The sequence below is a fragment of the Sphaerodactylus townsendi genome, linkage group LG17, assembly GCF_021028975.2.
Source record: "Sphaerodactylus townsendi isolate TG3544 linkage group LG17, MPM_Stown_v2.3, whole genome shotgun sequence".
Taxonomy (NCBI): Eukaryota; Metazoa; Chordata; class Lepidosauria; order Squamata; family Sphaerodactylidae; genus Sphaerodactylus; species Sphaerodactylus townsendi.
In genome coordinates this window covers 10,769,731-10,796,213 of record NC_059441.1, presented here as the reverse complement: position 1 = coordinate 10,796,213, position 26,483 = coordinate 10,769,731, and the positions used below count along the sequence as shown (strand labels likewise).

Sequence of the window (26,483 nt, the reverse complement as noted above, 5' to 3'; positions counted from 1 at the left end):
CTGTGACAGCATATTCCAAACACCAGTCACACGTTGCGTGAAGAAGGCTTGAGTAGAACACAGACAAATAAGAACATAAGAACAAGCCAGCTGGATCAGACCAAAGTCCATCTAGTCCAGCTCTCTGCTACTCGCAGTGGCCCACCAGGTGCCTTTGGGAGTTCACATGTAGGATGTGAAAGCAATGGCCTTCTGCGGCTGTTGCTCCCGAGCACCTGGACTGTTGGGCATTTTGCAATCTCAGATCAAAGAGGATCAAGATTGGTAGCCATAAATTGACTTCTCCTCCATAAATCTGTCCAAGCCCCTTTTAAAGCTATCCAGGTTAGTGGCCATCACCACCTCCTGTGGCAGCATATTCCAAACACCAATCACACGTTGCGTGAAGAAGTGTTTCCTTTTATTGGTTCTAATTCTTCCCCCCAGCATTTTCAATGAATGCCCCCTGGTTCTAGTATTGTGAGAAAGAGAGAAAAATTTCTCTCTGTCAACATTTTCTACCCCATGCATAATTTTATAGACTTCAATCATATCCCCCCTCAGACGTCTCCTCTCCAAACTAAAGAGTCCCAAACGCTGCAGCCTTTCCTCATAAGGAAGGTGCTCCAATCCCTCAATCATCCTCGTTGCCCTTCTCTGCACTTTTTCTATCTCTTCAATATCCTTTTTGAGATGTGGTGTCTGGAACTTTGTAGGAAGTTAATGTCTGGAACTTTGTAGGAAGATCAACTGAGCTGGTGGCCGGAAACATGGATGCTAAATAACCTGTTTCAAATCAAATGATTTCAAACTTCCATCTGTGTGGAGTAGCGTTTCTAGAAGGAACGCACAGCATAACCAATCTCCACTAAACAGATTATTTTAAGTGTGGTCTAACGATGGAGCCTAACCTAAGGAGCAGCAGTGGCGTAGTGGTTAAGAGCAGGTGCACTCTAACCTGAAGGAACTGGGTTTGATTCCCCGCTCTGCCGTCTGAGCTGTAGAGGCTTATCTGGGGAATTCAGATTAGCCTGTGCACTCCCACACACGCCAGCTGGGTGACCTTGGGCTAGTCATAGTTTTTCTGAGGTCTCTCAGCCCCACCTACCTCACAGGGTGTTTGTTGTGAGGGGGAAAGGGAAAGGAGTTTGTAAGCCCCTTTGAGTCTCCTACAGGAGAGAAAGGGGGGGATATACTTCTTCTTAACCCTTCTTCAGAAGGGCTTAATAACCCAAGTGGATATCAGGGTAGATATTGGCAGTCACTGTCCCTTGGCACTTGATTTTGAATCCCTCTCTTGCCGTTTGCTGTCTCCCTTCCTTCAGAAAAAACCAAAGCTACTTAATTTGAAGGACCAGTCCTTGGCTGACGCCAGCAAGCATGGCGGGACCGAGTCTTTGTTCTTCGACAAGGTGAGGCAGCGTGATTAACAGACGGGTGCTTGGTGGCAGCGGTCAGTTTACAAACGGAACTGTTGGTGTTTGCACAGATGAGTCATGGGTTGGTTTTAGCTTCCCAAACACAGGCTTCCGATCTGGGCCGATCGGAAAGGCGGTAGAATTCAATTTTTGCCTTTCGATTCCTTGCTAATTGCCTTTTCTTCCCCGGCTGGTTTTGCGTAGGTGCGCAAGGCTCTCCGCAGCACAGAAGCGTACGAGAATTTCCTCCGCTGTCTGGTCATTTTTAACCAGGAGGTCATATCCCGAGCTGAGCTGGTGCAGCTGGTTTCTCCGTTTTTGGGGTAAGCAGGGGATGAACAAACAGATCCATTTATGTGCTTCACAGGTGGTAGCATTATTTTGTACTTGGGCTGCGTGGCTGTCCGTCAGCTGTTTGCAAGAAGGAGCTGTTCATACGCAGGTGACGGTTACTGTTGTCGCATCAGCAAATGTTTATCAAGTGAGCAGCAGTGGCGTAGGAGGTTAAGAGCTCGTGTATCTAATCTGGAGGAACCAGGTTTGATTCTTCGCTCTGCCACCTGAGCTGTGGAGGTTTATCTGGGAAATTCAGATTAGCCTGTACACTCCCACACACGCCAGCTGGGTGACCTTGGGCTAGTCACAGCTTCTCGGAGCTCTCTCAGCCCCACCTACCTCACAGAGTGTTTGTGGTGAGGGGGGAAGGGCAAGGAGATTGTCAGCCCCTTTGAGTCTCCTGCAGGAGAGAAAGGGAGGGATATAAATCCAAAAAAACAAACAAACATCAGAACAGTCTTCATATTCAGGGCCCGTCATCTTGCCTACATTAAGCTGGCATTTCATTTTTTTAAAAATTATTTTTATTTTACCCACGAAAAAATGACAGGAATAGAAGAAAGATTAAAAGAATGTCAGATATGTAAACTTAAACAAGTGTGGTGCCACCACCGGAAATACCCTACTGCTGCCCACCTCACAACTGACAGCAGAGGCATAAAGAGCAAGACTTGTGAGGCACATCTTAAGACAGCCAGCATGGTGTAGTGGTGGATTCTAATCTGGAGAACCGGGTTTGATTCCCCACTCCTCCACCTGAGTGGCAGAGGCTTATCTCGTAAACCAGATGTGTTTCCGCACTCCTGCATTTCTGCTGGGTGACCTTGGGAATAGTCACAGTTCTCTCTGAACTCTCTCAGCCCCACCTACCTCACAAGGTGTCTGTTGTGGGGAGAAGAAGGGAAAGGAGCTTGTAAGTCACCTTGAATCGCCTCACAAGAGAGAAAGGTGGGGTATAAATCCAAACTCTTCTTCTTTTTAACTGGCAGGCTAGACAACACAGCAGGAGCCCAAAGTTGCTGCCTGATTAGGCAAGCGGTCCTCTCCTCAGCCCGTAACGTGGGAATAATGTCGCACTCTTTCCCCTTTTCAGGAAGTTCCCAGAGCTGTTCACTTGGTTTAAGAACTTCCTCGGCTACAAAGAATCTTCACATCTGGAGACCTTTCCAAAGGAACGGGCGACGGAGGGGATAGCTATGGAGATCGACTACGCCTCTTGCAAGAGGCTGGGCTCCAGCTACCGAGCCTTGCCAAAGAGCTACCAGCAGCCCAAGTGCACTGGTCGGACTCCGCTGTGTAAGGAGGTAAGGCCTTCTTCAGTGTCAGAGCAATTTGAGTGAGGTTCACGGGAACCTCTGGAGAACTAGTCCTCTTAGAACGCAAATAGGCAGGAGGAAAGTTGGAACAAAATTAACAACCCTGCTCTGGGTATCTGCCTGGCCGGCGACCAAGTATCTGCCTAACAGCGAAGCCTAATTTGTAGTACATAGAGTTTGAGCAGGGTAGACCAGGGGCCTCTGGTACATTAGCTCTGTTATGGCAGAAGAAACTCCTTGGAGAAGGAATGCAATGCTTTAAAAGGGGCTTGGACAGATTTATGGAGGAGAAGTCGATTTATGGCTACCAATCTTGATCCTCTTTGATCTGAGATTGCAAATGCCTTAACAGTCCAGGTGCTCAGGAGCAGCAGCTGCAGAAGGCCATTGCTTTCACATCCTGCATGTGAGCTCCCAATGGCACCTGGTGGGCCACTGTGAGTAGCAGAGAGCTGGACTAGATGGATTCTGGTCTGATCCAGCTGGCTTGTTCTTATGTTCTTATGCATTATGGGACCGGGTCCACAGGAGGGCGACCAAAACGGTCAAAGGTCTGGAGTCCATGCCCTACGAGGAGAGACTTAGGGAGCTGGGGATGTTTCTTTTGGTGAAGAGAAAGTCAAGAGGTGACATGATAGCCATATTGGAAGGGATGCCATGTTGGTGAGGGAGCAAGCTTGTTTTCTGCTGCTCCAGAGACCAGGACCAGGAGTGATGGGTTCAAGGCGAAGGAAAAGAGATTCCACCTAAACATCTGGAAAAACTTCCTGACAATGAGGGCTATTCGATAGCTACCTCTGAGCGTGGTGGAGCCTCCTTTGGAGGTTTTAAAAGAGGGGCTGGATGGCCAATTGTCAGGAGTGTTTTAATTGTGTTTTCCTGCATTGCAGAGGGTTGGACTTGATGGCCCCTGGGGGTCTCTTCCAACTCTGTGATTCTATGATTTCACATCCCGTGCTGAAGCATCCCAACATAGTTTTGAGGGAGATTAGAGCCTTCAAATAAAGGGTTGGACTTGTCCAATAAGCCACTCTCTCCTCAAAAAAAGTGAACATTATTTTTAGCCCAATTTGGGGCATTTAGTCCCTTATTTGGAAAGACGGGTAGAGAGTGCTGTTTCTCTAGGAGTGGCCGGCAGAGAGGAATGCTGCAGAAATGAGTTTTAAGGCTTAGCAGTAAAAGCCATCGTCGTTACCCATGGCCTCAAACTTGTACGCCTGCCATCACGGCTCTCTAGAGCACAGAACGTAGCTTTCTATGGGAAATTCAGCTTCTGAGCCAACTTGGAGAGAGATAGCATCGTGTGTGTGTGTGTGTGTGTGTGTGTCTCTGAAAACATCTTGGCAGCCTTTCCGTGACCACAGAAGGAAGAGAGAAAATTGGGGATGGAGGCAAATGGCTTTCAGCGAAACTGTCAGGCCAGAGTCCGTGAAGTGTGCGTTTATTTCTAGTCCACCTTTCTCGCCGTGACTCAAGACGGATTATTCTGTGCAAGTCGGTCCGGTCAACACAATAGGGCGTCCAGTCAGCAACGCAATAGGGCTTGGATTGTGGAAACCTGAAACAAAAGCATAAGTGTTAGCATGACACATTGAAACGGTGCAGAAGTTACATAGTAAGATCACACTTTCAGCTTCAGACAGTATGTGTTATACAGAGTAGCTGAGCACAGTACCTTTACCAAGGGGATCCTTCTGGATCATTTCCTTACAGTATAGCTATTGGCAGAGTGTATTCTCTGTGCAATCTCTGCCCAAACTCCTCCATCTTCAACACTTTCCAAACAATGTGTTAAAGGGAAAGGGTAAGAACATAAGAACAAGCCTGCTGGATCAGACCAGAGTCCATCTAGTCCAGCACTCTGCTACTCGCAGTGGCCCACCAGGTGCCTTTGGGAGCTCACAGGCAGGATGTGAAAGCAATGGCCGCCTGCTGCTGCTGCTCCCGAGCACCTGGTCTGCTAAGGCATTTGCAATCTGAGATCAAGGAGGATCAAGATTGGTAGCCATAAATCGATTTCTCCTCCATAAATCTGTCCAAGCCCCTTTTAAAGCTATCCAGGTTAGTGGCCATCACCCCCTCCTGTGGCAGCATATTCCAAACACCAATCACACGTTGCATGAAGAAATGTTTCCTTTTATTAGTCCTAATTCTTCCCCCCAGCATTTTCAATGAATGTAGAAGGTTACATACACGGAAAGCTGCAAAAATGATCATGCGTTTAGATTTTTTTCCGGAAGATTAAAAACAACCGTGGAAACAAAACTTCATTGCTGACAAATTCTGCTCTCCTCTCCGCCTAAGGTTTTGAATGACACCTGGGTCTCCTTTCCGTCATGGTCCGAAGATTCCACCTTTGTGAGCTCCAAGAAGACCCAGTATGAAGAGCACATCTATCGTTGTGAGGATGAGCGCTTTGAGGTAACCGAAGAACGTGGGGTGCTCTGGGTCCACGGTGTCAAACCCCCGCCCCTCCAGATGTTCTGGACTAACAACAACCTTTATTTGGCATTCAAAACAGGTTCTAGAGCGTTGCCAGACATCTTTGAAATACAAATCGAGAGTACATTCAAAGCGCAGACAGGAAGACTGTATATAGCAGTATACATCACTTAGAAAGTTCTGTCACTTGTAAAAGAAATGTTGCTACTTTTCCCAAGAGCACGACATCTGTGCTGTTTAACAGAAGCTCCACAACACAGCAGTCAGAGTCTCTTTCGGATTTGTCTAGGGCCAGCCTGGGAGAGAAATCCCTAATGCTCACATATCTCGGACAGTCAAGAATAATGTGAGCAAGAGTCTCCACTTGATTTTTACAGTGTGGACAAACCTGATCCTGGAGAGGGGTGGATAAGTAGCGACCCCTTGTAATGGCCGATGGAAAGGTATTGGATCTGGCCCTTGTGATAATCCATCTCTGTTGGGGGTGTTCTGGACTACAGTTCCCATCATGTTGGCAGGGGGTGATAGGAACTGTAGTCCACAACATCTGGAGGGCCGCAAGTTTGACACCTCTGCTCTAGGTCAGTGGTGGCGAACCCACGGCACTCCAGATGTTCATGGACTACAATTCCCATCAGCCCCTGCCAGTATGGCCAATTGGCCGTGCTGGCAAGGGGCTGATGGGAATTGTAGTCCACGAACATCTGGAGTGCCATAGGTTCGCCACCACGGCTTTAGGTCAATTGACCGGGCAGCTGCAGTGACAGCCGGATAGCTTGTGGGAGGCAGGCTGGAATCTGGTGCCAAGAACTTGGGGAAGAGGAGTTTCTGTCCAGTTCAACTGCAGCCTCTGCCGTGGCCTTTCTGGTTGGCCTCTTTCATCATCTTTCTGCTTGGCAATATGGGGTTAATTAGAATGCTTGCATATCTTACATCTTTGTTATAAGGATCAGAGGTTGTAAGGATCAGAGGTAAGTCACGTGGAACGTTTCAGTTGCTTAGAAGTGCTATATCAATATGGAACACTGGTTATGCTGAGTAAATTTGAACATAACCTTGGTCAGTGGTGGCGAACCTATGGCACGGGTGCCAGAGGTGGCACTCAGAGCCCTCTCTGTGGGCACGCACAAACAGAGTGCCCCCCCACATCTAGGCTGGCCTGGGCCGCTGGCCTCGATTATTAGCATTAAACCTAAGACCTAGTTTTGGGGAAGCAGTGTGGGTAACCCTGTTAAGCGCTGTTAAACCTCACTGATTTTCATGTGAAGAACTAAAGCACGATTCTTTACCTGGAAGTAAGCTCGGTTGCTGGCAATGGGGCTTGCTTCTGAGTAAACCCTCCTAGGGTCATGATTCACCCGTTGGAAGAGTTGCACAGTTGCTTCAAAGCAAAGCCACCGACTACCACCAACCTTACTCCCGAGTAACGCACGCCTCGGAGCCAACCGGTTTTTCTAAACTAAAACCTCAGTATTCAGGTTAAATTGCCGTGTTGGCCCTTTGCGATAAATAAGTGGGTTTTGGGTAGCAGTTTGGGCACTCGGTCTCGAAAAGGTTCGCCATCACTGACCTAAGTTTTCCCCTTCCACATGGTCTTCTTGAAAAAAAACCCTTTATTTCCTAAAAGTGAAAGCCTTCGCCTGCAGCTTGATGCGTTGTTTTCCTGATGGGGAAATAGACTTATAGTGATTGTATTTCCACCCTCCCCTGCCCGACTTGCAATTTCCGGTATCTCGAGCACTCCGTGCTTCCAGTCCGAAGCAAGCATTCTGCTTTTTAGTTGGTCTTGGCTCGATCAGCGTGGTGTCGTGGTTAAGAGCAGGTGGATTCTAATTTGGAGAACCGGGTTGGATTCCCCACTCCTCCACCTGAGTGGCGGAGGCTTATCTGGTGAACCAGATGTGTTTCCACACTCCTACATTCCTGCTGGGTGACCTTGGGAATAGTCACAGTTCTCTCTGAACTCTCTCAGCCCCACCGACCTCACAAAGCGCCTGTTGTGGGGAGAGGAAGGGAAAGGAGCTTGTCAGCCACCTTGAGTCTCCTTACAGGACAGAAAGATGGGGTATAAATCCAAACTCTTCTTCTTCTTGGCATTATCTTGGGTTCTGCCAAGTGTCCCTCACCCTACATGCCCCTCCCACAGAGTTCCCAACTTCCAAGCAAGACTTGCAGATATCCCAGAGTCACCACTGATTTCCCAACTCCTCTTCTTCACGTGTTGCAGAAACCGTTTCTGTTTTCCAAATGGAGCTTTTCGTTGTAACTTACAAGCCTCTTTCTGCTTCAGCTGGACGTTGTCTTGGAGACCAACCTGGCGACCATCCGAGTCCTTGAGACGATACAGAAGAAGCTCTCCCGCTTATCGGCAGAGGATCAAGCCAAATTCCGCCTGGACAATACCTTGGGGGGCTCTTCGGAGGTTATCCACCGCAAGGCGTTGCAGAGGATATATGCCGATAAAGCAGTCGACATTATTGACGGGCTCAGAAAGAACCCTTCCGTTGCAGTCCCTATTGTGTTGAAAAGGTAACCTATAGACATTTGGGAGGAGGCCTTCGTCCCTCGCCCCAGTTCTTCGGAGGCTCCGTGTTAAGACGGCGGTTTGTCCGTTTGTTTCTTTCGAAGTCACGCCTTCGTGGAGCAGCAGTGGCGTAGGAGGTTAAGAGCTTGTGTATCTAATCTGGAGGAACCGGGTTTGATTCCCAGCTCTGCCGCCTGAGCTGTGGAGGCTTATCTGGGGAATTCAGATTAGCCTGTGCACTCCCACACACGCCAGCTGGGTGACCTTGGGCTAGTCCAGGGGTAGGGAAATTGCGGCTCTCCAGATGTTCAGGAACTACAATTCCCATCAGCCTCTGTCAGCATGGCCAATTGGCCATGCTGGTAGGGGCTGATGGGAATTGTAGTTCCTGAACATCTGGAGAGCCGCAGGTTCCCTACCCCTGGGCTAGTCACAGCTTCTTGGAGCTCTCTCAGCCCCACCCACCTCACAGGGTGTTTGTTGTGAGGGGGGAAGGGCAAGGAGATTGTCAGCCCGTTTGAGTCTCCTGCAGGAGAGAAAGGGGGGATATAAATCCAAACTCTTCTTCTTCTCTTCTTCGTTAGCACAATCCTCCAAAGCCCCTGTCGCTCTCTCTTTCTCTCCAAGGTTAAAAATGAAAGAGGAGGAGTGGCGAGAAGCCCAGAGAGGGTTCAACAAAGTGTGGCGGGAACAGAACGAGAAGTATTACCTGAAGTCTCTCGACCACCAAGGGATCAACTTCAAGCAGAACGACACCAAGGTCTTAAGATCGAAGAGCCTGCTGAGCGAGATCGAAAGTATTTACGATGAGGTGGGTTTTTGGGAGGAGTCTGTGAGGAAGACACCTCACAAGGTGTCTGTTGTGGGGAGAGGAAGGGAAAGGAGCTTGTAAGCCACCTTGAGTCTCCTTACAGGAGAGAAAGGTGGGATATAAATCCAAACTCCTATATAGCGCAAAGTTCTCGTTCAGCTCAGATGTGGATCTGAGAGAAAATGGGCACTGGGGTAGCTTCGTATTATCTGTGTGAGAGCCAGCATTGCGTAGTGGTGGAGAGCAGGTGGACTCCAATCTGTGGTGTAGTGGTTAAGAGTATGGTGTAGTGGTTAAGAGCAGGTGGATTCTAATCTGGAGAACCGGTTTGATTCCCTACTTCTCCACCTAAGTGACAGAGGCTTATCTGGTGAACCAGATGTGTTTGTGCACTCCTACGGTCCTGCTGGGTGACCTTGGGCTAGTCTCAGTTCTCTCAGGACTCTCTCAGCCCCACCGACCTCACAAGGTGTCTGTTGTGGGGAGAGGAAGGGAAAGGAGCTTGTCAGCCACCTTGAGTCTCCTTGCAGGAGAGAAAGGTGGGATATAAATCCAAACTCTTCTTCTTCTTAAGTAGCGTCAAGTCTCTTATGGTGACCTCGCTGAGGTCTTGCAGCCTCGCTGAGGTCTTGCAAACTGAGAGCTGCAGCTTTCTTGATCGAGTCAGTGCATCTCATGTTGGGCCTCCCCTTTTACCCTCGAAGAGCCCCGTGGCACAGAGTGCTGAGCTGCAGCACTGCAGCCCGATCTCTGCTCACGACCGGAGTTTCGATTCTGGTGAATGTCGGTTCCAGGTAGCCGGCTGAAGGTTGACTCCCCTGTCCAGCCTTCCGAGGTTGATGAAAGGAGAGCCCAGCTTGCTGCGGGTAAAGCGTAGGTGACTTGGGAAGGCAACGGCAAACCGCCCTGTGAGCAAAGCTAGTAAATTTACTGTGACATCACCCCATGGGTCAGTAACGGCCTGGTGCTTGCATAGGAGCAGCAGTGGCGTAGTGGTTAAGAGCAGGTGCACTCTAATCTGGAGAACCGGGTTTGATTCCCCGCTCTGCCACTCGGAGCTGTGGAGGCTTATCTGGTGAACTAGACTTGCTTGTGCACTCCAACACACGGCAGCTGGGTGACCTTGGGCCAGTCACAGCTTTTCAGAGCTCTCTCAGCCCCACCTACCTCACAGGGTGTTTGTTGTGGGGGGAGGAAGGGAAAGGAGATTGTAAGCCCCTTTGAGTCTCCTACAGGAGAGAAAGGGGGGATATAAATCCAAACTCTTCTTCTGCCTTTCCCAGTGACTCTTCTCATAATGTGACCAAAGAACATGTCTCAGGGTAGTCACCAGTGGCATAGTTGCTAAGAGCAGTGGCTAAGAGCAGGTGCACTTTGATCTGGAGGAACCGGGTTTGATTCCCAGCTCTGCCGCTTGAGTTGTGGAGGCTTATCTGGGGAATTCAGATTAGCCTGTACACTCCCACACACGCCAGCTGGGTGACCTTGGGCTAGTCACAGTTCTTCAGAGCTCTCTCAGCCCCACCTACCTCACAGGGTGTTTGTTGTGAGGGGGGAAAGGCAAGGAGATTGTCAGCCCCTTTGAGTCTCCTGCAGGAGAGAAAGGGGGGATATAAATCCAAACTCTTTCTTATTGATTGATTGATTGATTGATTGATTGATTGATTGATTCATTGATTCATTGATTCATTGATTGATTCATTGATTCATTGATTGATTGATTGAATTTGTAGACCGCCCCATTCCCGTGGGGCTCTGGGCGGTGCACAACAATATTCATTACAATCAGTAAAGTTATTAAACCAATAAAATCTATTAAAATCTATTAAAAGCAGCGGTCAGTACAAAGATATCAGGCGCCCCAAAAACCAATTTAATTAGAGGCTTCCCTAAGGAAAGGGAACGGCTGGACTCCCCTCTAAGAGGGTAGCATATGGTGGTAATTGAATCTTCTTCTAGGAATCTTGAATCTTCTTCTAGCTTCTAGGAAGAGTCCAGGCTTGATCCAGTCTAGAACTTATAATAAAAAATTACACAAATATTTGCACACCTCTCGTGAACAGAGTGTCGGGGCTTGCAGCGTGCTGCTTGCCGGATTCTCCCCCGCTCCCGGCGTGGGAAGGGGAAATGCAGGAAAAGCCGACCGTCACGCCGTCCCTCTTGTTGTTGCAGAGGCAGGAGCAGACTTCCGAAGAGAACACCGGCCCCCACCTGTCGCTGGCCTACGAGGACAAGCAGATCTTGGACGATGCCGCCTCCCTGATCATCCACCACGTCAAGCGGCAGACGGGCATCCAGAAGGAAGACAAGTACAAGATCAAGCAGGTCATGTCCCACTTCATCCCGGACCTGCTGTTCGCCCAGCGGGGCGAGCTCTCTCCAAGCGGCGATGGAGGGAGGAGAGAAGAGGAGGAGAATGGGCGTGGGCGAGGGGCACCGAGGGGGGGCGTGAAAAGAAAGCACAGCGAAGGGTGGGGGCAGCCCCCCCAAGGCCAAGCTGCTGTTCAGCAACACGGCCGCCCAGAAGCTGCGCGGCATGGACGAGGTCTACAACCTCTTCTACGTCAACAACAACTGGTACATCTTCCTGCGCCTGCACCAGATCCTGTGCCTGCGGCTGCTGCGGATATACAACCAGGCTGAGCGGCAGATAGAAGAGGAGAACCGGGAAAGGGAGTGGGAGCGGGAAGTGTTGGGCGTCAAGCGAGACAAGAGCGACAGTCCTGCCATCCATTTGCGGTTGAAGGAACCCAGTAAGTGCACGTTCTGCTGGGGGAGGGGAGGGATGAGGGACGATGGGCAGCAGTGGTATAATGGTTAGAGTCTCCGACTTCGTGACTGGGCAGTGGTGGTATAGTGGTTAGAGTCTCTGACTTCACGACTAGGCAGCGGTTGTATAGCGGTTAGAGTCTCTGACTTCACCACTGGGCAGTGGTAGTATAGCGGTTAGAGTCTCTGACTTAGCAACTGGGCAGTGGTGGTATAGCGGTTAGAGTCTCTGATTTTGCGACTGGGCAGTGGTGGTATAGTGATTAGTCTCTGACTTAGCAACTGGGCAGCGGTGGTATAGCGGTTAGAGTCTCTGATTTTGTGACTGGGCAGCGATGGTAAAGTGGTTAGAGTCTCTGACTTCACCGCTGGGCAGTGGTGGTATAGCGGTTAGAGTCTCTGACTTCGCAACTGGCAGCGGTGGTATAGCGGTTAGAGTCTCTGACTTCGCAACTGGGCAGCGGTGGTATAGTGGTTAGAGTCTCTGACTTCGCGACTGGGGCAGCGGTGGTATAGTGGTTAGAGTCTCTGACTTCGTGACTGGGCAGTGGTGGTATAGTGGCTTAGGAACTCAGAAACTCAGCTTTTAGTCGACGCTGTGCCATGGAATCTGTGTTAGTGGGCCAGTCGTACCCGCTCAGCTAAAACTACCTCATGGGGTTATTGTGATGTGAAAAGGGGAAAAAGGGGAACATTGGGCCCAGAAGTCCCTCTGAGGTTTCCGTGGGGCAGTGCAGAACCAAGGCGCAGCAAGAGCTCCCCCTGCTGGGCAGCTGTGCAACTTACAGGGAGAGACAGAGACACTCAGACAGAGAGAGAGAGAGAGAGAGAGAGAGAGAGAGAGAGAGAGAGAGAGAGAGAGAGAGACACACACACACACACACACACACACACACACACACACACACACACACACACACACACACACACACACACACACACACACACACACACACACACACACACACACAGGCCAGCCAATAAAATCTATTGATAAATAACATTAACTTCAGGCACAATTACAGTCCTCGTCACACAGTACAGCTCTTTGTCTTAATAAGGAACAACGCTTATTGTGTACCAGTATACAAAATTCAACTTAGAGGGAACATTGGTGGGGTGTCTGGAGGGAAGAAAGACAGTGTACAACTGAAGTAAAAAAAATAAAGTATCTTGCATAACAGGTCTGGAAATGGTGATGCTGGCACTGAAATGTGTGTATTCTCACTGTGGGGCAGGAAGGAAAAGAGTCCTCTAGGCCCTAAATGTCAAACTCGCAGCCCTCCAGATGTCATGGACTACAGTTCCCATCATCCCCTGCCAGCATGGCTCATGCTGGCAGGGGATGATGGAAGTACAATCCACCTCTGGAGAGACGCTGAAGCTTGACACCACTACACTCTAAGGCGGAACAGGTTCCACTAGAAGTTGGATGTAAGCGTTTGCATGGCCGACACCTGCTTTCCCCGTTCCCAGTGGATATCGAAGTAGAAGACTACTACCCCGCTTTCCTGGAGATGGTGCGGAACTTGCTGGACGGGAACATGGACTCGTCCCAGTACGAGGATTCTCTGCGGGAGATGTTCACCATCCACGCCTACATTGCCTTCACCATGGACAAGCTGATTCAAAGTATTGTTCGACAGGTAAGCACACCATTGTGCATTTGGAGATGGGGGAGGGTTTTTTAAAACTTTATTTTCCCCCCTCTAAGAGCAGCAGCGGCGTAGTGGTTAAGATCAGGTGCACTCTTAATCTGGAGAACCAGGTTTGACTCCCCGCTCCGCCACTTCAGCTGTGAAGGCTTATCTGGGCTACCAGATGAGCTTGTGCACTCCAACACATGCCAGTTGGGTGACCTTGGGCTAGTCACAGTTCTTTGGAGCTCACTCAGCCCCACCCACCTGACAGGGTGTTTGTTAGGGGGAAGGGAAAGGAGATTGTAAGCCCCTTTGAGTCTCCTTCAGGAGAGAAAGGGGGGATATAAATCCAAACTCCTCTTCTACTTCTTCTTCTGCTTCTCCTCCACTTCTATGTGGATGTTTGTCTGTGGTTATTTTTTAAAAATTCCTTCAGCTTTTCTTCCATTTCTGTAAATTTTGTCAGCAAAATAAAGATTATTTTTTTAAAAATGTTCTGTACCTCTTCCCCCTCTACCAACAGCTTCAGCATATAGTGAGCGACGAGATCTGCGTGCAGGTGACGGAGCTGTACCTGCTAGAAGCATGCTTGACGGTGCTTCTGGGGGGGGGGAGGAGCCCTTTGTCCCTGCCAGTCATCCCGCTTCCCCTGGTGGAAAAGCGGCCTATCAACGCATGAAAAGCCTGAAAGCACCTGATGCAGGATGAGAACTGTTTCAAGGTAACGGGGGCAGGGTGGCGTTCTGGTGGAGCTAAACAGCGCGTTCCCCATGGGCTTGGGAGGAAGGAAAGGCATAGGACAGTGTTGGCGAACCCTATTGGCACTCCGAGATAAAAGTTAACGGACTACAATTCCCATCAGCCCCCCTGCAAGCATGGCCAGTGCGGGAAATGTAGTCCGCCATGAACATCTGGAGTGCCACTGAGAGGTTCACCACCGGAGCGTGGACATCCCATGAGAGGGAAAGGGTTGTTGTCCCCAAGTCACGTGGTGGCGAACCTTTGGCACTCAGATGTTATGGACTACAATTCCCATGTCACCCCCTGCCAGCATGGCCAATTGGAAATGTAGTCCATGAACATCTGAGTTCCATAAATTCCCCACCTCCGGGCGTGGACTCATCCCCATAGAAAAGGGAAGGGGTTGTTGTCCCTAAGTCCATGGTGGCCGAACCTTTGGCACTCAGATGTTATGGACTACAATTTCCCATCCCGCCTACCCTTGTGCCAGCATGGCCAATGCTGGCAAAGGGGCTGGCATGAAGGAATTGATTGCAGTCCATAACATCTGGAGTGCCAAAGGTTCGCCACCACTGTCCTAAGTCCTGCCCAAGGGGAAACCACCTGTGCTTCCCAAGTACACCTGGGTTAGTGAACAGCTAGATTCCAGCCTTGAGCCAAAAGGCTTTCAAGCTTTATGTTCTTGGGCCAGGTTTGGGCTACATAACTGTCCGGGATGGGGGGGGGGTTAAACATCTGGGGTTATTTCAACTGTGTATTTCTGTTGTGCAGCTGATGTTCATCCAGAGCAGAGGGCAGGTTCAGTTAACCTTTGAGCTGCTGGACACAGAAGAAGAGAACTCAGACGACCCCGTCGAAGCCGAGGTAAGGGTCGCTTCTGTCGGCCCACTTGGTTGAGGTTTTTTTTAAAAAATAACTTTTTAAAATTTTCTCACATAAAAAGACAATCTCCATACATGCATGTATGTATGCATACATAAAAGAAACAAAACACAACCCATTACACATTGTATAGTGATTTCCAGCTGTCTCATTTTTGACTGCAGGTTAACTCTTTAACTTCAATGCATGTAATTAACATGTTGGTGCTGTAATTCTTGAGAGCCAGCACGGTGTAGTGGTTAAGAGCAGGTGCACTCTAAGTGGAGGAGCAGCAGTGGCGTTGGAGGTTAAGAGCTCGTGTATCTAACCTGAAGGAACCGGCTTTGATTCCCAGCTCTGCCGCCTGAGCTGTGGAGGCTTATCTGGGGAATTCAGATTAGCCTGTGCACTCCCACACACGCCAGCTGGGTGACCTTGGGCTAGTCACAGCTTCTCGGAGCTCTCTCAGCCCCACCTACCTCACAGGGTGTTTGTTGTGAAGGGGGAAGGGCAAGGAGATTGTAAGCCCCTTTGAGTCTCCTGCAGGAGAGAAAGGGGGGATATAAATCCAAACTCTTCTTCTTCTTCTTCTTCTTGAGGACCGGAGGATTCCCCACTCTGCCATTTGAGCTATGGAGGCTTATCTGGTGAACTAGATTAGCCTGTGCACTCCGACACATGCCAGCTGGGTGACATTGGGTTAGTAATTCGAGACCCCACATTACACTCATGCACAAAAAGGGAGAGAGATTCTCTGAACCAATGTATACACAACAAGTCTCTACCATGAGAACATCATATTCATTGAATTGTACACAGTTGTGAGGTGCATGAGTGTATGTGGGGTGTCGAATTATTGTTGTTGTCTATTGTATATATAGTTTATATGTTCATTGATGTATTTTAAAATGTTTATATTAAAATGGGGTTTTTAATTTTGTATTGGAGCCAGACGGGATTTACTGTTTATGATTGACATTTATACCGTCTCAGGCTTTGCTTTGTATTGCATTGACATTGGGGTAGTCACAGTTCTTTGGAGCTCTCTCAGGCCCACCTACCTCACAGGGTGTTTGTTGTGGGGGGCGGGGGGAAGGGAAAGGAGATTGTAAGCCCCTTTGAGTCTCCTTATAGGAGAGAAAGGGGGGATATGAATCCAAACTCTGCTTCCTCTTTAAATATCTCCTGGTAACTATGATCTACTTTATTTAGCTTCATTCCACACTTGCAGAATAATGCACTTTCAAACTGCTTTCAGTGCTCTTTGAAGCTGTGCGGAATAGCAAAATCCACTTGCAAACAGTTATGAAAGTGGTTTGAAAATGCATTATTTTGCGTGTGCGGAAGGGGCCAAAGCCTGACACGACTTCTCTATTTGAATAGTTTTTACGTAAAAGGTTTTCTGTAAAGGGTTTCCAATCTTGTGAAAAATTGTCCAAGCAGTTATCTTTTAATAATGCCATCCGCTTCACCATTTCTGCATCTTCCGTAACTTGTAGAATCCAGTTCAGTTTTGCTGGTGTCGTATTGTCTCTCCATTTCTGTGCATATAGAGTTCTCGCTGCAGTTGTCACCTACATAGACAGGATTCTGTATTGCTTAGGGAAATTCTGGTTTGTGAGAAGACAAACCTTCGCCAATATAAGGAGCTTTGTTTTAAGGGAACTAGTTAACACCCCTCTCCCTTCCTCTCTTTATCACGTGTACCGTTTCAGCGTTGGACCGACTACGTCGATCGGTACGTCAATTCTGACTCCACCTCTCCTGAACTGCGGGAACAGCTAGCCCAGAAACCAGTATTTCTGCCCAGGTGAGTGAGCAAGCTAAGACGGCACCTTTCCTCTTGGCCAAAAGCGCTGCTTGTCGGATTGAGGCGTCGCTTTCCTCCTGGAAGCGACAACCGTAGTTTGTTCTTGCGGCAGCACCGTTGTGGAAACTGGTGGCGCCCGTGGCAGCACTCCCACATTATCCAGCTAAGCAGGTCCTTGTTAGTACTTGGACGAGAGACCATTGAGGAAGATGGGGGTTGCCACACGGAGGCAGGGATTGGCAAACCACCTCTGTTTATCTGTTCCCTTGTCGAAGCCTACGAGGTTGCCAGAAGTCAGCTATGACTTGACAGCCCTTTCCACCGCCCCGTGGAGTGAATCCCACCATCTAGCCGTGACCCACGTGGCCCAGGCTAGCCCGACTTCTATCAAATCTTGAAAACCAATCAGTGGTGGGCTTGGTTGCAGCTTGGTTGGGAAGACCACCAGAGAAGTCCGGGGTCACTACTCAGGAGAAGGCAGTGGGCAAACCATCTCTTGTTTGTCTTTTGCCTTGAAAACCCAGCAAGGCAGTTGAGACTTGCCAGCGTTTTGAACACACGCAGCCTTGTTATTAAACCACTGGCAACCAAAAGGGGGAAGGGCTTTGATCCCGAACTGAACTGCACCTAAAGGCTACCACTGTGTTTCCGCACGGATCTCTGTTTGTGGAAGGAACAGAGACCCCTTCCGCCCCAGGTTGCAGCCTAAAGTGTTCCTAGCTGTCTCCTGCTGTCATGTGATTTGAGGTGTGAAACAGGAGGGAGGAAGGGATGACGGATCAAGTCAACATCAGCCATCTTCATCACACACACCCTCTGTTCGGGGCCAGCATTTGATTAGTCAGTCAGCATGGTGTAGTGGTTAAAAGCAGGTGTGCTCTAATCTGGAGAACCGGGTTTGATTCCTCGCTCTGCCGCTTGAGCTGTGGAGGCTTATCTGGTGAACCAGATTAGCTTGTGCACTCCCAACACATTGGGCTGGTCACCTTGGGCTAGTCCCGGTTCTTCGGATCTCTCTCAGCCCCACCCACCTCACAGGGTGTTTGTTGTGAGGGGGGGAAGGGTAAGGAGTTCGTAAACCCCTTTGAGTCTCCTTGCAGGAGAGAAAGGGGGGATATAAATCCAACTCTTCTTCTTCAGTCCATTTGAGTCTGTCTTGTTGGCCAGGCTAGCCAAATCTCGGAAGCTAAGCAGTATCAGCTCTGGTTAGTACTTGGATGGGAGACAATCAAGGAAGCTCCTGGTTGCTACACAGAGGCAGGCATGAAGGTCGCGAGTCCCTGCAAACCTTCGCTCCATCCTCCACTCTGGGGTTGGACCTCTGGAACAAGCCGAGGAGAGGATGGAGGCAGGCGGGCGCAGCCGGTTAAGTTGACGTGCAGATGGACCCGTTTGCGTTTGGCCGTCAGTCAGCGAGTGGCGTGTGGGCAGAGGGGCGGAGGAGACGGCACTAATTTTAGCAGGGGTTCTCTGCTTTCCAGAAACCTGAGGCGGATCCGCAAGTGCCAGCGCGGTCGGGAGCAGCAGGAGAAGGAAGGAAAGGAAGGGAGCAGTAAGAAGCCCTTGGACAATGTGGAGAGCTTAGACAAGCTGGAGTGTAAATTTAAGCTCAACTCCTATAAGATGGTGTATGTGATCAAATCGGAGGATTACATGTACCGGAGGACAGCTCTGCTGCGTGCTCATCAGGTAGGACCGAGCGATGGGACGGGAAGAGCCGCCGGCCTCTCATTCCTCCCCAAGGATAAGCTGGGCACAGCCAGTGTGTTAGTGTGGGTTGGGAACCGGGACAGAATCTTAGCTCCCCTCGAGTTCCGTCCTTGCTGTGACTGCCGCCCAGTCATTGCGAACGTCCCATTCAGTGGTTGCTGTGACTGCCGCCCAGTCATTGCAAACACCCCATTCAGTTGGTTGCTGTGACTGCCGCCCAGTCATTGCGAACGTCCCATTCGGTGGTTGCTGTGACTGCCGCCCAGTTATTGCGAACGTCCCATTCAGTGGTTGCTGTGACTTCCGCCCAGTCATTGAGAACGCTCCGTTCAGTGGTTGCTGTGACTGCCGCCCAGTCATTGCGAACACCCCATTCAGTGGGTTGCTGTGACTGCCGCCCAGTCATTGTGAACACCCCATTCAGTTGGTTGCTGTGACTGCCGCCCAGTCATTGCGAACACTCCCGTTCAGTCGTTGCTGTGACTGCCACCCAGTCATTGCGAACACCCCATTCAACAGTGCCTGTGTTCATCAGCGGAAGGGGGCGCGCTGTTCAGACTTCCCGCTGTCGATAGCGTAGGTGGCAGAAGGCGGAGAAAAATCTGAGCGGGAGAGACAAGTCAAGAGCTGTATCTGTCGACGGTTTTGCAGAGATTGTCACATCTTGTCAATCGTTTTACTTAATCGCTATTACACAGCTGGCATGGCTGTTAGGAATTAAAGGGCGGCCAAAGCACTATTTTAAAATACTTTATCATTTTTAAAAATTCATTTGAGTGAGAGAAACTGGCTTGTAAGATAGTTTCAAAGGGTAGCCGCGTTAGTCTGTAGGAGAAGAGCTAGGTTGGAGTCCAGTAGCACCTTAGAGACCGACGTGGATGTGGGAATTGAAGCTGCTGTTGTTAGATATTCTTCTTAGATCATTTCAGACAGCTGTGTTGATTTGCACTAGAAGAACTAGATTAGAGTCCAGTAGCATCTGAGAAGCCAACAAGATTTTCAGGATACAAGCTTTCGAGAGCAGGGAGCGTTGACTCTCGAAGGCTTGTTCTGCAAAAACCTTGGACCCTAAGGTGCTAATAGACTCAAATTTGGTTTGTGAGAGGTCCCCCCGGCCATCTGCTCCCTGAAATTCCTTTTCCCTCGCCACTGGAAAAATTGAACCCCCCCCCCCCCAGGGATACTGAAAGCACTGCAGACACACCAACACATCCCAGCAACAACAAACACACACACAAAGATTTCCTCTCCAGTTTCATAGTATTCTCCCCATCCCCCCATCCACCTGTTCCCTCCCTTCATGTTTTCATCTACCTTAGAAGAGCATGGAACCACTTCCGGGTTACTTGAGGGGCGCTCCATTGGTCCAAGCATGCACAATATATTCCCAGCCCGCCCTGGTCCATAAAACGCATCCATCTGCATGTCTCGGTCCATGCCGTCCGGTGCCACATGTGAATGGATCGACCCGTATGCCACAACGCAGACTGGGCTTTCGCTCAGCCTCGAGTGTGACGTTCCGCAGTTCAGCCGGGTGGCACGTGTCTCTGTGCACGCACGCGCGCGCTTGGGTCTTGGTTTTTTTTCCCGTAGCGCTGCTGACCGTAGCCTTCTTTTGCCCTTTCTTCTCTCCTCCCCCTCCCCCTTTGCCTCCACAGTCCCACGAAAGAGTGAGCAAGCGGCTGCACCAGAGGTTCCAAGCCTGGGTGGACGCGTGGACCAAGGAGCACGTGACCCGCGAGATGGCCGCCGAAACCAACAAGTGGCTGATGGGCGAAGGGCTGGAAGGCCTGGTCCCATGCACCACCACCTGCAACGTGGAAGACCTGCACTTTGTCAGCATCAACAAGTACCGTGTCAAGTACGGCACAATATTCAAGACGCCCTAAACTCCGGGGAGGGAAAAGAGAAAGAATATTAGCAGCGGTGGAAGGGTGAGGCGGAAGATTTCACTTAGCGTAGCCGTGCCTCAAGGAAAAAGCAAAGACGATGCCTACCCCCGTTCTACCCTCCCCCTGACCTTTTGTATATCTTCATAACGGTCACTTCGCAACAAGTCCGTAGCCGGTGCACCCTGTCGCCCCAGCGGGGGAGCGGCTTTCCAAACGTCTTCACCTTGAGAAGCTGGAACTGTTGCCAAGGAGACGAAACTTCCATTTACACAATAACTTGGGGAGGGGGGGTTTCCCGAATCTCCGTACAAGAGACCCGCCTTTCCAGTCTACACCAGCAGCGATCCTCTCAACGGTATGGCCGACAAGAACAGTAGGTGCTATGCAGAAGCTCGAAAGGATATTGGTGCATTTAACCAACCCCCCCCCCCCTTCCACCCCCTCAGAAGAAACAACTGAGACTTTTGTGGCCGAAACATCCTCGCTCGAAATCCCAGGAACTGCCCAACGGGACAAGTCTGCGCTGCCACAGACTTTTCCGGAACCCTCCCACCGGGTCTCTGGGCTGCACAGTCCAGCCCTTGGAAACATCAGCTCCGAAATAGACCACCACTGCCCCCCCCCCCTTTCGATATGTCTCCTCCGTCGTTCTCGCTGTACCCCCCCCTCCTCCTCGTGACCTGGACTCTTTGACTTAACATACGCCAATTAAGATTGGTCTGTCCTTTCTAGTGCCAGTGGAGCTATTCTTTTATTTGGGGTTGTTTGTTTGTTTTTTTGTTTTTTAACTCTCTTTATTTTTGTACCTGCTAGTTTTATTAGTCCCTCTTTAGTGCCACGCACCGCCTGTCCGGCCGCCCACCCAACAAGCGAAGTTATATACACCACACCCGTGCTTTCACGACAGCCGCCTCCGATTTTAAAAAAAAATGGTTCTCCTCCACCCTCCTTCTTTTGTAAATAAATGTACATATTTGTCAATTTTTTTTGTTTTTTTTTTAATTAAAGAAAGTCTGCTCAACGCGCTAGTATCACCCTGACTAGCTTCTCGCGTGTACCTTCGTACCAGTCGGCTTCCGGTTTTAGCACCTTCGGGCATTTTATTACACTTTCTACCAAAGGGAGATACCATTGTAGTGCTTTGCGTGGAAAGTTTGTGTGCGTGTGGGGGGGTTTCTCTCCTTTTGTAAAAAATAATAATAATAATAATACATCTTGGGTTCTTACTAGACAAAAACGCGTGGCTCGCCAGTTCCCTTGCTGCGTTCGGAGAGGCGCGTTGTCGAAATTTGCAGACAGTTGGGCAGCAGGGGCGCCCGATCATATTGTCGACTTCCAGGTGGAAAGCGAGAAGACTCGAGCGGGTGGGTGCGCAAGGGAGCGCTCTGTGCCGTGGTGTAACATGACTGTTTCAAGCAGCCAGTTCAATACATGTTATGCCATCCTGGTTTTCTTTTGGGGTAGGCGGGGCTGGGAGGTCTTCTGACCCACCTTATCTTCCAACTCAGAAAAATAAAAATCTGCACTTTTGAGAAGCGTGGATGAGGTTCGTAGATGGGTTTGGCTGTGCTTCTCTCCCGCAGGCATGTGTGACTTCTCGGTATCAGAGAAAATAAGTACCAAACCAGTATTTTGACAGAGCTGCTTTTATGTATTTGGAGTGTGTATGTGCCAGGGAGCGGGTGAAGCACAGAGCAAAAGAATAAAGACAACGGAGGGTTTTGTTTTGGATTTTTTTGCGGGGGGTGGGGTGATATTAGTAGTGAAATATGCCAGCGCAAATATCTATTTTTTTATTTAAAAAATAAAAAAGGCTTGGTGATACCGAATAGCTAAGAAAATAACCGGGGGAGACGACGATCCTTTCGAAGGAATTTTTTCTGTGATTTTTGTAAACGTGGCAATCGACTCATGGTCTCTTCCTCATCCGAAAGGAAGCGTGGTTGACTCGGGCAAAGCAAAGAGGCCGGGAGAAACGAGGCGCCTTTCTGGGGTTCCTTTTTGCTGTATCCACCCCCTCCCCCCCCCCCCCGACTTGCTCATTTAAATCTATCCAAAAGGTTTCCGGGCAGGTAAATTTGCCTCTCTCTAGTGTAGAAGAGCGTTATCGTGGTCCAAGACTTGAGCGATAGAGGGAAAGGTGGTATCCAGAGGCGGGGATACGCAGGAGAGAGTTTCACCTGTGGTGGTTAAAATAACGAGAAAGAACTCAACCGGGGGGGGGGGGGGAGTTTTAACATTATGCCAGCAATAACCTAACTCTCCCTTCACGCCTCCTTCCCTCATCTGTCTTGGGAAGGGAAGGGAAACGTTACACTGTCCTCTTCACTTTGCAGGGTTCTCATGCACTGACTCTACTCCTCACCGTACCCGTCCTTTGGGATGCGCCTCTCCCCGCCCCGCCCCACGTTAAAATATTGGTGCAGGCTCTCTGTCCGCTTTAAAACCAGCACTTTCTGAGAAGCATCAGGCAGGAAGGTTGGGGTGGCGTTTGCAGCACCCAAATGATCCAAGAATAAGGGAAATCGTGCACAGCTGGTTAAGCCAATGAGGACACCCTTTCCTCTCTTTGGAGCAGGGTTTCCTAACAACATTTTTCTCCTTTCCTTCCTCCTCCCTCTATTCCTGATGTCTGACATCTGAGCTCCAAGCTCAAATCCCGGCCTATACAATAGCAAAAGATCCCCCCCCCTTCCCCGTTATTATTTTAAACTGCTCTCTTTTTTTTGTATTCTGTACTGTGATCCGTTTGCCACCTTATTCATGTGATGATTTCTATACAGATGTTGTAAACTTGACTGTAGTGCAGTATTTCCATTAAAATATCAGGGCGACTCGTGTCCACATCTGGTTGTCCTTCCTGATCACGCTCGGTCGGCACACTCTCCGGGAGGGGGGGGGTGAGTTTTGTTAAAGGGGGATCTTTTCCGGGAGCTCTAAGACGCCCGTTGCAAGCCGCGACTAAACTCAGCAACCAACAATCAGGTATTGTCGTCGTTAGGCCCGGAATTTCTGTTTGCTTTTATTTGCACACTTGCTTGAGACGACCGTAGTTTATTTTGCTATTTGGGGTATTTTTAGCAAGCAGGAGGAGGAAGAGAAGATGACCCACTTGGGCACTGTAGTGGAATAAAAGTATCGGCAAGGGTGTTAGCCACTTGAACCTTCAGTTTGTGCTTCCAGCTTCAAATCTTCACCGGTTTACCTCCGTGTGAGCGCGTGTGAAACTCCCGTAGCTTCTAGGACAAGAAACCCATGTATTTTTCAAACTAAAAATATACAGAGGCGTATATAGATGGACCAGTTTCTAGAAACCAGGTCGCTGGAAGTGTCCCAAGTTTGGGTGGGGGGAAAGTCGACAAAATTATGTCCGGTTGAGCTTTCAGAACATTACCCGCTGCAGAGTACGTGTGGCGTTGTTTCTTTTTGGTCTTACTTCTTTCCTAGCCTCTCGTTCAGTAGTTCTCAACCTTCCTAATGCCACGACCCTTTAATACAGTTCCTCATGTTGTGGTGACCCCCAACCATAAAATTGGTATATATAAAAAGACCGTGTACCAATGGTCTTAGGCGACCCTTGGGAAAAGGTCGTTCGACCCCCAAAGGGGTCGCGACCGACAGGTTGAGAACCGCTGCTCTCGTTCTTTCTCTTGGTTGATCTCCCCGAGCCTGCAGGGTCGCCTCGCCAAGACAGAACACACGTTATCAAAGAGGGAGTTTTGCTCGGCCATTGAAGTGGGCTGAGAAATGTTAATTAGCTTTGATGGATGTTGCTGTTGTAGAATTAGCGGGCTGCATCGGTGCCAAGGTGCACGATGTTGCCGTTTGCAGCGTATTTTTTTCCCTCTAGCGCAATACCACCTACTCTGACGGGCCATGACTTTCCAGAGAACCAGCTTTTCCCAGTGCCCGATCGTCTTGAAGCGGAGAGGCCAGAGGTTGTGCTGAGTGGCGCAGAGCGTCATCCAACTTGGCCAGTTTGTCCGACTGGAGGGAGGACATCTAGGTAGCCTAAGTAAATATGGAACGCTGTGGACATGGTTGCTTCTGGTCACTCCAAGGTGTCTGGGGTTAGCAGCTCCTTCGGGGTAGCTTAACTATTTCCTCAAATTGGTCTGATTGCCTGGATTTTTTTTAACCCGGTTTAAGCCTGGCCTGGATGACCCAGGCTAGCCTGATCTTGTCTGACCTCAGAAGCTAAGCAGTGTTGGCCAAGGCTTGTACTTGCATGGGAGACTATCAAGGAAGATCAGGGTTGCTGCTTTTCAACCCAGCAACTTTGGGCTGGTCTGGTGTTCCATAGAATCATAGAGTTGGAAGATACCCCCAAGGGCCATCAAGTCCAAACCCTTCCAATGCAGGAACACGCAATCAAAGCACTCCTGACAGATGGCCATCCAGCCAAGGAAGGAGACTCCGCCACTCTCCGAGGCAGTGCATTCCACTGTCCAACAGCCCTTACTGTCAGGAAGTTTCTCCTAATGTTTAGGTGGACTCTCTTTTCCTTCACCTTGAACCCATCACTCCTGGTCCTAGTCTCTGGAGCAGCAGAAAACAAGCTTGCTCCCTCATCAACATGGCATCCCTTCAAAGATCACCTCTTAACCTTCCCTTCCCCAAATTAATCATCCCCAGCTCCCTCAGTCTCTCCTCGTAGGGCAGTGGTTCTCAACCTTCCTAATGCCGCAACCCTTTAATACAGCTCCTCCTGTTGTGGTGACCCGCAACCCTAACATTTATCAGCAGCAGTGGCGTAGGAAGTTAAGAGCTCGTGTATCTAATCTGGAGGAACCGGGTTTGATTCCCAGCTCTGCCGCCTGAGCTGTGGAGGCTTATCTGGGGAATTCAGATTAGCCTGTGCACTCCCACACACGCCAGCTGGGTGACCTTGGGCTGGTCACAGCTTCTCGGAGCTCTCTCAGCCCCACCTACCTCACAGGGTGTTTGTTGTGAGGGAGGGAAGGGCAAGGAGATTGTCAGCCCCTTTGAGTCTCCTGCAGGAGAGAAAGGGGGGATATAAATCCAAACTCCTCTTCTTCTATCCATTTTACAGATGGAGAACACTGATGCAGAGAGTCTTCGGTGACCCCTGTGAATGGGTCATTCGACCCCCCAAAGGGGTCGCGACCCCCAGGTTGAGAACCACTGTCGTAGGGCATGGATTCCAGACCTTGGACCATTTTGGGTGCCCTCCTCTGGACCCGTTCCAGCTTGTCAATATCCTTCTTGAATTGCGGTGCCCAGAACTGTACACAATATTCCAGGTGAGGTCGAACCAATGCAGGTTGGGGTATCCCTGACCTGGATACCCCAACCTGCCCAATCTCAGAAGCTAAGCAGGCCCTTGTTAGTTCTTGGATGAAGTCCTGGGATGCTGCACCGTGTCAGGTAATGAAAACCCACCCCCAGTCATCGCTTGCCTTGAGACCCCTACATGGTTGCCCTAAGATGGGTGTGGTTTGGTGGGTCCAATTGGCCAAGCTGGCAGGGGCTGATGGGGATTGTAGTCCATGAACATCTGGAGTGCCATAGGTTCGCCACCACTGGCCTAGACCAGTAATGGCGAACCTTTGGCACTCCGGCTATTATGGTTTCTAATTCCCATCAGCCTATCAACTACTCAATAATTATATCTTTAACTTGAGGGCTGATGGGATTTGTAGTCCATAACATCTGGAGTGCCAAAGGTTCGCCACCACGAGCCTAGACTAGCACAGAGAGAACTACAGTGGAAAGTTGAGCGACGCAAATATTGCTAGCTTTCAGATTGTCAGCAGAGGGCGTCTGAAAACTAGAGAAGGAAGCGCCGTAGAGTTTGGGTTTCTGCCTCTCTGCAATGAGGGCTGGATACCCCAACCTGTAGTCCATGAACATGTAGTCCATGAACTAGTCCATGAACATCTGGAGTGCCATAGGTTCGCCACCACTGGCCTAGACCAGTAATGGCGAACCTTTGGCACTCCAGATGTTATGGACTACAATTCCCATCAGCCCCTGTCAGCATGGCCAATTTGCCATGCTGGCAGGGGCTGATGGGATTTGTAGTCCATAACATCTGGAGTGCCAAAGGTTCGCCACCACGAGCCTAGACTAGCACAGAGAGAACTACAGTGGAAAGTTGAGCGACGCAAATATTGCTAGCTTTCAGATTGTCAGCAGAGGGCGTCTGAAAACTAGAGAAGGAAGCGCCGTAGAGTTTGGGTTTCTGCCTCTCTGCAATGAGGGCTCTCAAAG

At 49.8% G+C, this 26,483-nt stretch overlaps 1 protein-coding gene across 1 annotated transcript in view; it reads left to right on the top strand.

Moving 5' to 3' along the window:
- Window positions 1–23,095, top strand: part of SIN3A (SIN3 transcription regulator family member A) — a 45,415-nt gene extending 22,320 nt beyond the window's left edge. The window contains 14 exon segments of the mRNA XM_048519697.1: window positions 1,305–1,391; window positions 1,602–1,720; window positions 2,827–3,037; window positions 5,354–5,470; window positions 7,782–8,020; window positions 8,643–8,826; window positions 10,999–11,241; window positions 11,243–11,579; window positions 13,072–13,241; window positions 13,759–13,956; window positions 14,748–14,840; window positions 16,553–16,647; window positions 18,129–18,336; window positions 20,016–23,095. Of these exon segments, the coding sequence (XP_048375654.1) occupies window positions 1,305–1,391; window positions 1,602–1,720; window positions 2,827–3,037; window positions 5,354–5,470; window positions 7,782–8,020; window positions 8,643–8,826; window positions 10,999–11,241; window positions 11,243–11,579; window positions 13,072–13,241; window positions 13,759–13,956; window positions 14,748–14,840; window positions 16,553–16,647; window positions 18,129–18,336; window positions 20,016–20,246 (2,532 nt within the window). The 3' untranslated portion in view covers window positions 20,247–23,095.
- The last annotated feature ends 3,388 nt before the right edge of the window (window positions 23,096–26,483 follow it).